The 14335-nt window shown below is 44.1% G+C and overlaps 1 protein-coding gene across 1 annotated transcript; it reads right to left on the bottom strand.

The window, feature by feature from the left end:
- Nucleotides 1-562: 562 nt before the first annotated feature.
- Nucleotides 563-13611, bottom strand: LOC137874038 (serine/threonine-protein kinase 35-like). Its single transcript, XM_068712660.1, has 3 exons — nucleotides 12975-13611; nucleotides 10970-11702; nucleotides 563-3266 (listed from the first exon to the last, which is right to left on the bottom strand). Exons 1-2 carry the CDS (start codon nucleotides 13465-13467, stop codon nucleotides 10993-10995), a joined length of 1203 nt encoding a protein of 400 aa, XP_068568761.1. The 5' UTR covers nucleotides 13468-13611; the 3' UTR covers nucleotides 563-3266; nucleotides 10970-10992.
- Nucleotides 13612-14335: the final 724 nt, after the last annotated feature.

Here is a 14335-nt window from a genome sequence, read left to right as displayed (position 1 = left end):
ACAACCTCTCCGGGTAACAAGTATCACTATTACACGTTTCCCCATGACGAGCTCCAAATCCACTAAAGCAGCCTGAACATGAAGAACATCTGCAACCACTGATGAGAGTCTGTGGAGCAGAGACAGATAATTGTCAGAGCTGGCTAAAGCTACGTTATGATTGGCTAAACTGTGGTTGAGCGACAGGACTTAGCGAAGGGTTAAATTAGGACTTGCTTGCTTATTACAAGTTGGAATGTCATAATTCCCGATAGGACACGAACGAGTGCCACAGACGGCGTAAGGAGCTCAAAGGATTGAGATGGACTCTGATGGTCTTTTCGTGGGATTTGTTGTGAATGACAAACATAAATTAATGACAATGTTATGCTTAACATCTTTGTACAGTAGATTTATATATTTAATCTACATGTGAGGGCCTACAGACACCTTGATGTTACATACGCCATCTACTTGTCTCTGCCAAGGCAGCAGTAAATCAAGTTGTCAGTAAACATGCCAGTTATTCCCATCTGCCCAGATCATGAGGGCACAGGTAAGGTATGTTAAGAACTCACACAGATTCAAGGTGTTTCCAACCTTTATTGAACAAAGTCAGCAATAAAAAAAAAAAAAAAAGTGTTTTCGTTCAAGCAAATGGCTCCAGTTTCATGTATAACCAAGGACTGGATATTCTGTTGAAAGAAAAAGTCAAGTTGTCTGAACACAACATGGACCAGTTGTACGGTACACGTCACAGTCTCGCCATCAGCCTAGCCTGAACTGTTCCTCAGTGGATCCACGGAGGCTGACTTGCATAGAAGAGTGTTGCATGAAACACAGGTGACCTAGGGGTACATCAATCAACACCACAGGAAACCAGAGGAAGACTTTGAGGGGTTTCTAAAAATCGTTTGATAGTTATAATACATTCCTCTAAATTGAAGTAAAACAAAAGCAATTCCTCAGAAATCAGAATACAAAAAAAACCTCTGCGTGAGCGCTACCATTAGCTCACCTGCACTCCAAGATTATCACTTCTATCCCATACAATCAAACACTCACACATTATGAAACAAAAGTGGGCAACTGAGGTACGCTTTTCACAAAAGCTTTAACAAAATTAAAGTACATCATGGCCTGTGTTAAGGTGCGTAAACATCCAGATGAATGTAAACCCATTTCCCACAATGCATCGGCGAAGACAGAAGTCAAAAGCTGTGGCACGTATTCCCAACCGATGCGATCGCAATCTAAAGACAACCTGCGATGACATTAAATACAAAGCCGTCCCCTTTGAACCCGCCAGGTCGACTCTAACCGAGGAATGTCTTCGTTGAGAAAACGATGGCTCCGTAAACACAATATGCAGAAACATGAGGTAGAGCAATCAAAAAGAACTCCATTCAGGGTCCCAGTTAAGTTTGACATATGACAGAACTGCAGACTTTTAGTTTCAGGGCAAAACTATCAACCAAGTCACAACATTCAGCCGAGGTTCACTGTAGGCTGACTAAGGCTTAGTGGATTGTTTCTCGACAAGAAACAAACCCTCTTCATTGCAGTTAAGAACCCGTGAGGAGCTCTGATCCTTTACGAATGGCACCTGTTCAAACATTTCCTCTTCAGTTGCCTTTAAAACGGGATTTCAACAAATAAATGGTCCACAGGAAAACAGTACCATTCTAAAATACTGTATACAAACAATGTATTTTTTCCCAAATGATCACATGGGAATATTGGAAGTGCCAAATCAAAGGAAAATACAGCAGCAGATCTTAAAACAAATTTTACCTGATGAGCAAATTCAAGGCACCAAAGGTCTGAACGGCGAGACCACAGCGGAACCCAAACGGAGCAAAGTATCATGAAGTTAAAGGCAAAGAGGCGGTGATGTTTGGGCGTGTCTCCAGATATACTAACTGACCAAAAGAAGCAGAAAACCAATTTAAAAAAAAAATAAATTCTTTAACTACAATTTTGCTTTAATTTGACCGGGGATTTACATTCATAGCTTTTGTGTTCATGCCAACAAATAATCTGTCCAACATGTCCACGAGACACTCGAACAGCTGAAAGTAGTATTTGAATTCTACATATTGTGTTATAAATGATCTGGAGGCAGCTTTCGTCACCAACCAACCAAAATGTTCTTAAACTATTGCATGAAATAATATGGTGGAATTAGCAAGCGAGCTAGCCAGACGCTAAATGAGGAAAATGTAACAATGCGATGCTTCATCCACATACTTGTTACAGTGTGGGAAAGCACATCGCTATCGCCAGATAATAAACAATTAGCACTGATTCCACGTCTGTAGAAATTTGCTAAATCCAAGTAGACAGAAGGTGCTGAGAATGTAATGCTGAGTCTAAATAAACCGACGACACAGGTTTTTGATTTTCATGCTCTAGAAGCACTTCTGCCAAACGTCAGGGGCTTAGTTCCTCTTTAATTCACTAGATTAGCAAAAACTCAATGAAATTTATTGAAAAATTACTTAATTTATGATTCATCTCGATATTGCAACAAAAATAAAGTCACATATACCATGATGGAAGATTTTACACACATCAACCACTTTGTCCTAAAAACTAGCTGAGACTCCCGTGTAGTGTACTTCAATGTAAACCATCAGATGTGAGGACAAAATAAAACCCACAACAGCAAGAAGGGTGGTGACAGTGTCTTCTCACTGGGGCAACGTCGTTTACAAGATGTGACAGGAAATGTGCCACCCGACAGGTCAGCATGGGCAATACAATCTTAACTGTCAACAAAGGACAACTTCTCACATAAAAAGGTCCACACTTCACTGAAGTTCTGGACAAAATAAGAGAAACTCCACCACATGAGGCGAGAGGTTTCCAGTAGCAGTGTGTATCTAACGTCACAGTGTTTTATTAAATATTATGAGAACGCCTGTCACACGGAGATGACCGCCCCCTGTGAACACACAATGAACCAATGCTGCACATTAAATGTAGGTTTGTTCAGCAGCGTCACCATCACCTCTATTCTTTGACGGAGAACACCTCGGTAAAATCAAGCTCCCCGCTAAGCAGCAAGACAAAATGTTTCTCGCATTATTGTAATATTCAGGGCGAGACAAACGCTCTGTCGGAAATTGGCAGATGAACTCATTGTAAACGTTTTCGAAAGAAAACAAAAAAATTCCATTTCGGCGTCCAAACTTCAGGAGCGATGCGTTTCCTTTGCTCCTCCTTTCCTTCCTCACAGTCTTAGGATCCTCACTCGTGTAGCAGCTCCCGGTAGAAACACCAGTCTGCAGGGAAACAGAGGCAAAAGAATCGTCTATGATGGGAGAGCAGAGAGAAGCATGCCTGTGGCTGGAATACTGTCAATTTAGGTCTCTGGAATGGCTGAGAAAAAAAAATAAAATCAGGAAGCAGCAATTCTGTTGCTGATAGAATTAGAGAGAGATAAATCGGATTACCGACCAGCTGCACGCATTACATGTAATGATTTCTCTGAGTAACAGATGCAACCCTCGCAGATTTTTAAGAGCTGGGTGGACAAAAACTCATTTCTTTATTCTTCTGCGGTACAAAGTAACAGACATCAGTAACTGTTTTTATATGCATGATGAAGATAACTTGGAACATTATGCTTTTCTCTTAAACTCAAATGATGTGCTGCTCCCCTGATGGATACATATGTGCCTGTCAGCAGCCTGGAGACACTGAAGCCCCACGGAGGATCTCCCCCAACAGCGAGCTGCTCTACAGCAGCCTGGAACACGCCTATGCTACAGAGAGACCTCACTGACTGACCTGTGCAGCAGTGAAGGCTGCAGCAGCCTATAAAGCACAGATGTGCTGAGTCACTGCAGCAATGCCCACTGCAGAGTGCCACACACACACACACACACACACACACACACACACACACACACACACACACACACACACACACACACACACACACACACACACACACACACACACACACACACTGTACTTCTATCTTCATTAGGACACGCACTGCCATAACACGCTCCCAGGACTCTTACCCTAACCATCACAACAGAATGTTTAAGCCCAACCCATACCCAACTCTAACCTGGACCTTAAAACCAAAGTCAGAACCCTCAAACTGGCCTTAGAAGAGGTGCGGACCAGCCAAAATGTCCTCACCTCCCAAAAATGTCCTAATTGAGAGTGTCTAAAACTCAAATTGGTCCACGCAAAGTGTTCAGAAGTCTGAATTCTGACTGACTAACGGATCATCAAACTCACGGTTCAGATCGGATCATGGATCGGATCAGCACAAAAGATAAAGGGAGTAAATAGAACTTTTAGATCTCTGATCATGTTTTCTTGCCGCCGATACTAATTGCAGATCATTGATGATCCATATTAACAGATACAGATACTTTTTTGCCACTGTCCCAAAAATAACTTTTACTTAGACTCTGAAGTCTGTAAACCATCAAAAATACTAAATGTTATCTTTTTATTTTGTTAAAGTAAGTTATAGTGTCTTTTTCCCCTCATAAAAACACAATTCAAATGAAAAGAAAGATTGTATTTTCTTTGATTAAAACAAATCTTGTCTTTAGTTTTAATGCTGTATTATAATCTGCTTAGAGTTAGTGTAAACAGCTCATAATTCATCTCTAATATCTATTTATGTTGCTGTCAAAACATCTTCAAACATCTGGATTTATTAAAGTTTCTCACCAACACTACATTTTACGAGATTACATGTGAACACATCATGATAATGTTATAATTTACTTCCGCCCAATACTCATTTTCACTGAACAGAGCTTGAACGCATCATAATGCAACTGAAGTGAACCTTTGTTCTGTTGATTTAAACACAGACTGGTTGTTTACAATGTAACATTATCACAGATCAGAGACTAGAAAAGCAGGAATGATGTCCTGATCACATATTTTACTGAATATTGGTGGATAACGATCGTCAGTAAATCTTTATTTCACACTGTGATGGTTAACGTTAAACTGTAGTTAATCTGTGGTTCAACAGCGAGTTCAGCAGACATGATAACAGCTTTACTCAGCATGTGAGGTTGACAGGACAGCTGACTCCAGGGGTACCGGTGAGGCACTCCGCCCCACATCACCACAGCTAATGTGTGACAGCGTGTCAGTCTGTGAACCCCCGTGTGTAGAGGATGACCGTCACAAGCAGCCCCTTGTTGAATGTGACCACGGGGCTCTTCAGCGCTCCGCTGTGCTTTCAGATTACAGAACAGATTTAGAGAGGTTCAGGCAGGAATTGAGAGCTTTATCCAGCGGCCCCGTAGAGACAACCTGCTTCAACGGCCAGTGCTGACTCGTCAATTTTATGTAGCATGGGAAGTTGGCTTTGGTTTTAAATGGCCCATCAAAATACAATCTTTGATTTCCCCCAGAGGACGATATTTTACTAAAGAAATAAATTATTATCATCATTATATTAATACCGTCGCTGTCACTGGTTGAAATGACAAATGTCTCCGATGGTCGGTCACTTCTTAGGTCCATTTTCGTTTGTAACTTGATGGCTGGTCTGTGTGTTCTCTGCAGGACGGTGTCTGTTCTCAGTCAAAGATTGCTTATGAGGTACGAGAAGCTTCACTCTGTCATAGCAGCGGACAGACGAGCATCTTTAGTAGTCCCAACAACTCCTACAGTGATACGGCTTCTATCTAGCCTGATGCCAACCTCAACCTCATCTAGTTAACTTTAATTTATATCACATCAATCGTCTAGAGATGAGTGGTTTTATGCAGTATCTGCAATATACAAAAACTAAATATCTAAATAGTGACCTTTTCCTAAAATACATAAAGGTGCCTGCAGTGTACCATGGGAGCATCAAGTGGCATGCTCCATTTATCACATTCAGTGCGTGAGGGCATTTAGCCACATGAATGTAACAGAACTGTGTGATGCTGGTAACAGGATACTGAACACTCTGGACGTCTTTGACACTGTATACTGATAAATGACCCAGAATGTCAAAGACAACACCTCATATTTAAAGAGTTAGTTCACCTAAATCACCAACACATGTTAATAAGGTACAATACTAAATTGGTCATGAATCCGACTGTAATTTTCACATTGTAATGTGCACTTGTACTGTACTCCAAGTGGGAACATTTCTATACACATAGTAGGGAATGAGGCCCACAGGGAGTCAGATATGATGGGACCATAATAATGCTTTCTGTGTGCATTCACAGATAAGATGTCCAGATACACAAGTTTAGATTAGAGACCCTTTGGAATCCTTGATCAAATCTAAAGTCAGTACATTTATACCTATCGATTTATTGATTCAGTGTGGCTTTGTAGCACAAAGTGCCAAAGCACACTGTATATAATCCATCGGGCTTAATAATAATCTTTACGGCAGAAAGTTTGGCACGCTTCTCCTCACACAGCATTGCCAACACCTGCGCAAAAAATACACCAAAACGTGCGGCCTGATCGGGAATGGTGTGCAATGACTTTTGTCAGAGATTCGCCCAGCGGTTTTCCCGGAAATCCCCAAAAACTGAGCAAAATTTCCCTATAGACTTGAATGGGGCTTCGTAAAATAACACTTAACTTTGGACCCATATTGACCAGCCATACTTTAACGTAGAAAAATTATTCAAAGTTTAAAACATAGACAAAACGATGGACGTTATTGAGCCAAATGGACAATTTGATAGCTAGCACAGTTTTCATGAAGTCACAGATTAAGTTTCAGATTTTATAATGGGTGTGTATTGCACGGAATGTTCAGCTCTAGAGTGAGGGCATAACTGTCAGAGTGGAGCAGAGCAGGAAAATATTCTGTGATTTTTCCAAACAAATTGCTCCCATTCCCACAATTTTTACTCTTTATACACCATTTTGGACAAAAAGCTTGGAAATGTTGTGCTGGTCGCAGCCAAGTGTCTATGGAATCCAACGGACTTACACATTTGGCTCAAAGAGCCACAGAGCGACATGAACTCCAACCAACTGCTCCATTAGACTCCATGTTAAACTCCATGTTAAATCAGACCACTCATTTCTCAAAGAAAGCAGACAGTACCAGTTTTGTAACTTGCGCGGGAGCTGACATTTTTAACACCACAAACATAAAAAACACATCTAGGCGTTCGACAGAGTCTTATCTTTCTCATGATACCATTTTGGCACTCAGACTCCTGCTTTTTGTTGTTAAAAAGGAGGCAGGAGTCTGTCTAATGTCTGTCTGCGTCTGTCTAATGTCTGTCTGCGTCTGTCTGCCTGCGTGCGTCTGCCTGCCTGTGTCTGTCTGCCTGTCTATCTGTGTCTGCCTGTCTGTCTGCCTGTATCTGTCTGTCTGTCTGTCTGTCTGCCTGCCTGCGTGCGTCTGCTTGTCTGCCTGCCTGTCTGCGTCTGTCTGCCCGCCTGCCTGCATCTGTCTGCCTGCGTCTGTCCACGTCTCTCTCTCCCCTCAGGCTCCTGCTTTTTGTTGTTAACAGGAGGCAGTTCAAAATCACTGTTCGTCTGTCTGCGTCTGTCTAATGTCTGTGTCTGTCTGCCTGTCTAATGTCTGCCTGCGTCTGTCTAATGTCTGTCTGCGGCTGTCTAATGTCTGCCTGCGTCTGTCTAATGTCTGTCTGCATCTGCCTGCCTGCGTCTGCCTGTGTCTGCCTGTCTGTCTGCGTCTGCCTACGTCTGTCTGTTTATGTCTGCCTGCATCTGCCTGCCTGTCTGCGTCTGTCTGCCCGCGTCTGTCTGCCCATCTGCCCGCGTCTGTCTGCCTGCGTCTGTCTGCCTGCCTGCTACTGCCTGCCTGCGTCTGTCCGTGTCTCTCTCTCCCTCCTCCCCTCCCCTCAGGCTCCTGCTTTTTGTTGTTAACAGGAGGCAGTTAAAAATCACTGTTCACTGTAAAGGTGCGTCATCACCATGGCAACCAGTTACACACAGGCACGCTCACTCCACACATGACTTGGAGTCTGTCTGTCTGTCTGTCAACATCGGCGTGTGTGTATATATTGCGACGTCTTCGGGCAGTAGCAGCCACACTGTCAAAATTTCCTGCGGAATTTTCTAGTTATATTTTGTGATGCAAAGTTAGGAAAGCAATGTTTAAGTCAAACCTAATGTTGCCTTTGACATAAAAGACCCCAGTCACTTCCCCACAGTGAGGCATACAGCTGATTCAACACGGGTGTGTGATCAGTACCGGTGCCCAGGTATCAGTGCCCAGGTACCAGTACCGGTGCCCAGGTATCAGTACCGGTGCCCAGGTATCAGTACTGAGCCCAGGTATCTGTACCGATGCCCAGGTAATAAAAATACAATCTTTTAAATACACATTTTTTGAATTGTGTGTTTTTAAGCAAATAACCACCATACATGACAATAACAGAGTAAAAGGAAAACAGTATGAACTGCGACTGATTAACTGCCAGAAAGGTTTGTCATTTCAACTGGTGACAGTGGCGCTCAGCAGACTGACAGGTCTGCTTCCATAATATGCACTCTCAACCCCCCCCCCCCCTCAGCAGCATGACGCAAGATGAACGAACACACAAAGGGATAAGGGTATGATTCCGTGTCTTTCACTCATACGCTTGGCAGCTCAGTTCAGGGACGAGCAGCATCACACATACTGACGTCTGTGAACAACAGGAGGAGCCTGTGCACGCTCACTAACCCTCACAGGAAAACACAGGCATCTGTGTGCCGATGTGTGTGTGTGTCGCTTTGGTTCAATAAGACAGAATGAGAGCACAAACACTAAGGCAGTCACTGAAGTTACCAAACATGACACTAAACACAGCCCCGCCCTCCATCTTTACCTCTTACACACAGAAATAAACTCCATGGAACACGCCTCTGTAACCGACAGTCATCCAAGTACAGGCCTGACAGATACATTAGCCATTATTAACCCCATATTAACTCTGTCAGAATGTAGAAGATGCTTCTTCGTGAAATCTGAACAGTGGGAACGTTAGAAGGAGCCGTACGGAAACGGATCAACTACAGTCTGCGTCGCATGTTTGAGATGGCGACATTTGAGTCACATGGACCCTGAAACCATGCTTAAATGTCAGTGACATAAAATGAAACAGAGACGCCTGTTCAGGGCAGGAAATGACCAGTGTTGAGTCAGCGGATCACACCACTATCAGTCAAATCATCAACAGAGGGAGATGACAGACCAAAACATGCCGGTGAATCCTCTGCTGCTGAGATTAATGCACTCGGGAGGGCAGGTCCACCATCTTACACTAAATTGATTTTTTTGGCCTTTCCACATTGCTGGCACATTGATCTCAGAAGAACGATTCAACTCTTACAGAACTTCAAACACGATAAATAAACACAACTGTGTTCTCTCTCTGCACCGACAGGACGTTTCACAAAACCCTGTTATCCGATGAACCTCAGCTCCGATTGGCGGGAGAAACTCACTTTCACTTTTCTCTTTCAAAATATTAAAGTTGCTCCCAGTTTCCAGATATTTTATGGTCAGCTTGATGTTCAGTTCCAGATGCAGGATAGGGTTATTTATTTAAAAAAAATTAGGGGCACTTTTTGAAACTTGTGAAAAATAATAAATATACTTATTTAGGCTTACAGTATATGAGCAATGAGGCAGTAGTCTACAGAGTCAAAGTGTTTTCTTAGATTTTTTTAACAAAAAACAAACAAACAATAAATCAGACAATCATATTAAATTATATTCGTATTTCTTTGTGGTTATTTATGGTAATTATTACATTTTTTAAACAACTATTAACAATTATAACTTTTCTTTCGTTTTTATAATTATAACTTATATTTATAGATTTTTTTGTTACCTTTAATCATGTTGTACCTACCAAGTACAGGAAATACAGATAGGACAGACAAAACAAAGAACAAAAACAAATAACGGCGGGTGCTCCGGGAAAAGCATTTCTCAAACCCTACCAGCATCATTCCCCCACCCCAATGCTCGCTTCACCCACATGTTGGCCCCCTCAGGGGGCAGGCGTACCCACACTTCCAGCGCATGCGGTCGGGCGGCGCTCCCCCCGCTTCCGGTGTCGTTTGGCTACCTGGTTGATCCTCCCAGTAGCATATGCTTGTCTCAAAGATTAAGCCATGCAAGTCTAAGTACACACGGCCAGTACAGTGAAACTGCGAAAGGCTCATTATTTTTATATTTATTTATTTTATTATACTATATTTATCCTGTTAAGGGGGAAATTTGTCTCTGCATTTGACCCATCCCTGTATCAGGGAGCAGTGGGCTGCCCATGACAAGCGCCCGAGGAAAAATCATTAAATCAGTTATGGTTCCTTTGATCGCTCTAACGTTACTTGGTTAACTGTGGCAATTCTAGAGCTAATACATGCCAACGAGCGCTGACCTTCGGGGATGCGTGCATTTATCAGACCCAAAACCCATCTCGGGGTGTCCCGGCCGCTTCGGTGACTCTAGATAACCTCGAGCCGATCGCTGGCCCTCGTGGCGGCGACGTCTCATTTGAATGTCTGCCCTATCAACTTTCGATGGTACTTTCTGTGCCTATCATGGTGACCACGGGTAACGGGGAATCAGGGTTTGATTCCGGAGAGGGAGCCTGAGAAACGGCTACCACATCAAAGGAAGGCAGCAGGCGTGCAAATTACCCACTCCCGACTCGGGGAGGTAGTGACGAAAAATAACAATACAGGACTCTTTCGAGGCCCTGTAATTGGAATGAGTACACTTTAAATCCTTAAACGAGGATCAATTGGAGGGCAAGTCTGGTGCCAGCAGCCGCGGAAATTCCAGCTCCAATAGCGTATTGTAGTTGGATCTCGGGATCGAGCTGACAGTCCTAGGTGCAGTTTTGCCCTTTGCCCTCGTGTATTTCCGACGCTGTCCAGATGTATGTATTTATTTAGTCTTATTACTCAGAGTTTGATGGCCAATTAATCAGCTCTCTGCGTTTTTTTTCTGCTCCAAACTATAATTATTATATCAGCCCTTTAAAATCAGCACACGTACCTGTGAAGCCCTCTGTCAGAGCGTCATGCAGCACACATGACCTGATCCATTCTGGCCTGCAGCTCAAAGGCGTCGGGGCGGTCCTGAGGGTTGACGGCGAGCATGTCCTGCAGCAGCTTCTTCACTCCCTCCGACATGCATGACCTGCGCTTCTGTGGGATGTTCAGCACCATCTTTGGATTCTCTAGCAGTGCCTCGCCCACCGGCACAATGTCCACCCCTTGTCTCACGTAAGAACCCAACAGCTCCCGCTTAGACTCGGCATCAATGAAAGTGATTCTCTCCAACATGGCCCAGATGATGATGCCCAGGGCAAATATGTCGGCCTTGGCCGTGTAGTGGCCCTCCCACACCTCGGGAGCCATGTAGAAGTCTGAGCCGCATGCCGACGACAACCAAAACTTGTTCACGTTAACGTTCTTGCTCTTGTCTTCGCCCCCTTTGGGGGTTCCTAACCCAGCGCAGACTTTACTCAGGCCGAAGTCGGCCACCTTGATAACCGGCGTGCCTGACTTCTCCGAGATGAGGATGTTGTCGGGTTTCAGGTCTCTGTGGACAACGTTGTTTTTGTGCAGGAAAGCAACGGCGCTGGTCAGCTGGAGCATGAAGCTGTTGTTGGTTCGCTGGTCGGGCCGCCGAGACAGGATGAACTGGTTGAGGTCGCCGCCTTCGCAGAACTCCATGATAAACCAGAGGTAACAGGGCTCCTCTGGAGGACCAAGCACTCGCTCACCTGCAACGGAAGTCATTCACACAGTGATTCAAGGAGTGACGTCGAGATGGAAAAGTGTCCGATGGTGCGTGTACCACTCCAGGGAATCGGTAATTACAGTGGCACACCATCAGCCACTTTTCATTCTCTGCACTACTGGATGCAAGGATACAAAAATGGCAACCAATTCTTGGCCTTCGGGTTGCCATCAGCGGCAACCACTTTTTGACATAAATAAAATAATGACGGCAAAGTTGCAAAGCTCAACAACACAATGTGGTGGAGGCTGCAAGAGCTGGCACATACATCGACTGTGACTAACAATGGCAACCATATTTTTTGTTTCTCCGACCAAAAACTGCTGCTTGCTTGCCAGCCTGGCAACCACATTTAAAAGTGTTGAGCCCTGGATTGCAATTTCCCTACAGCCAGTGAATGTGCACTCTAACTATCAGACCACAGGCGTTTCCACTCAAATGTCTACTCCCTTTGGATGTGTCCTGCCTGTCTTTATCAGGGGGCGTGTCTGAAAAGGTTAGGCGTGGGTAGCATGTATGTAATCTCAACTTGACAGTCACATTGTGGTCATTTCATAGCATCTCTACCACAGGTTTTAGATCAGCAGATCTGTTAAGAGTTAATTTCATCCTCAGTGACCCACTGTAAGCCAAAAAAAACGGAGGTTACTCCATTATTCATAGACTGTCTACTTATGATGCTAAAACCACTCTCAGTGATTGAGATCCATACTTCAAATACATGTGAACGGATCCAGTGCCACTGATTTGAAGGTGGTACCACAGTACACAGCTGGACATTCAGGGGTTTGGAGAGACAGTTGAGATAAATCAGTCTTTCACGAGGTAACCATAATGTGATATAGAAAGCTTTATAAGGTGTATTTATTTGAAGCACAAGACCTGCACTAGACAAGCACAAGGGAACCAACACAAGACAGGCTTTGAAAATTAAAAGTCACATGGTTAAAACACCTCTGTGAATACAGCCAATTCAGCGGACTCCATTTTAGTGAGTCTCAGACTCGGGAGCTACCTTCACTAAACCTTCCCATCCCCCAGCGAGTCTGTGTCATGGCGACAAAAACAATAACGTTCCGTGATTGAGATAAGCCGTCCAAACCACACTCAAATATCTTTTAATGTAACATTACTTTGGGTTTATCTGATAACCACTCAACCCGCTGCTACAACATTACACTCGTTTCTGAAGTATTCTGTGTTGCCATTTAATTTGGCATTAATACAAACCAGCTCAGCAGCTAACGAGCCTCACCTTTCAGTGAAGTCTCCACCAGACGCAGGTACTGTTTGGACCGCTTGTTCCCATGACTCATTTTCTGAGCCATGCCGTTCCTCTGCAGCACGCACTCCTCCAGCTGCACCACATTTTGATGCCGTTTCTCCAGACTCGCCAGCGCCCAGAACTCCTGCAAGGCGAGCTCCACGTTTTCCGGCGCGTCGCATCGCAGTTTCTTCACGGCAACTTTCGCCCCGGACCTCCGGGCCACCGCTTCGTACACCACGCCGTAGGTGCCCCTTCCCACCTCCCGCAGCAGGCTGTAGCGGGGCGCCATGACCCAGCGCTCCAAGTTGTCTTGCTTGAAGAGGCCAGTGTCCTCCTCCATGTCATGGCCGTCTTCCGTGTTGCCAACGCTCAGACTCCGGAGCACATTGGACTCGTCAGCCTTTGCCCCGGTTGGTTGTTTGAGGTAGGCTCGCGCGCTCCTCGTGCGTCTCCGCCAGTTGTCACCGCCAACCGTCTCCATACGTCCTCACGATTCAAACGTATACAAAAACCGTCCACATGTTGTCAACAACGACAATGTCCACTCCTGTCTTTGAACTGAGACAGCAGAACAGAGAACTTGTTAAGCACGGGAAGAGAGGGGTGTCAGCCGAGGGAACGAGGCGTCAGGATCGCAACAACATAACAGTTTCCGGTCAAGACGTTCAAAATAAAACTTCGTTGCTTTCAAAGTGTGTTAAGATGAGCAGTTATTGTGTGATTTTATTGATCTCGTGCGTTTGTTTTACGGGACCCATACAAGTCATATAAGGTGATTTTTTGCGCACAGTTTACATCTTAGAATTATTTATAGATATCCCACCTTGAAGCCTCCTGTACTCAAGCACTTCCGCGTGACTGTTGCTGTTTCCGTGTACATACGAATCTTATCTTAAATGGAACTTTCTACAGTTGTGTAACTGTTGCCTGTAAATTAAGATGTGACGTAATGATTAAGCGGCCTTTTAATTATTTTTCATTTAATGCGGTAAATAATCAATATAGTGACAGCAGAGATGTATTCGTCGTTTGGGATTCATTTACGATACTTTATTTAAAATGAACCTCCCCGCCAGTTTTCCATCGATGGTTTCTTCCCTTCAACTCTAGTCCAGCATGCTACTTCACGTGCGCGAGTCCTTGACCCGAGAAATGCACGTGATGGAACACGTTCTCCGCAGAGACGTTTGACATTTTACTGCACGTCACAAACGTGCCAAGTTGATAGCAAAAAAAACAACCATATATCTGATTTAAAAGATAATTGTATTAATTGATAAAACATATTTGTGATTAGTCGTTCATTCTTTATTGTCGTACTTGCACTAATTAGGCAATATACCACCTGA

Source organism: Cebidichthys violaceus, unplaced genomic scaffold (assembly GCF_023349555.1).
Source record: "Cebidichthys violaceus isolate CVI_PGR_0920_01 unplaced genomic scaffold, fCebVio1.0.p SCAF_17, whole genome shotgun sequence".
Lineage (NCBI taxonomy): Eukaryota > Metazoa > Chordata > Actinopteri > Perciformes > Stichaeidae > Cebidichthys > Cebidichthys violaceus.
This window is presented reverse-complemented; position numbering and strand designations above follow the sequence as displayed.

Coding starts and splice junctions, on each gene's coding strand:
- LOC137874038 (XM_068712660.1), bottom strand. CDS start 13,467: ATGGAGACGGTTGGCGGTGACAACTGGCGGAGACGCACGAGGAGCGCG. Junction 11,703..12,974: donor GGTGGAGACTTCACTGAAAG/GTGAGGCTCGTT, acceptor CTTCCGTTGCAG/GTGAGCGAGTGCTTGGTCCT.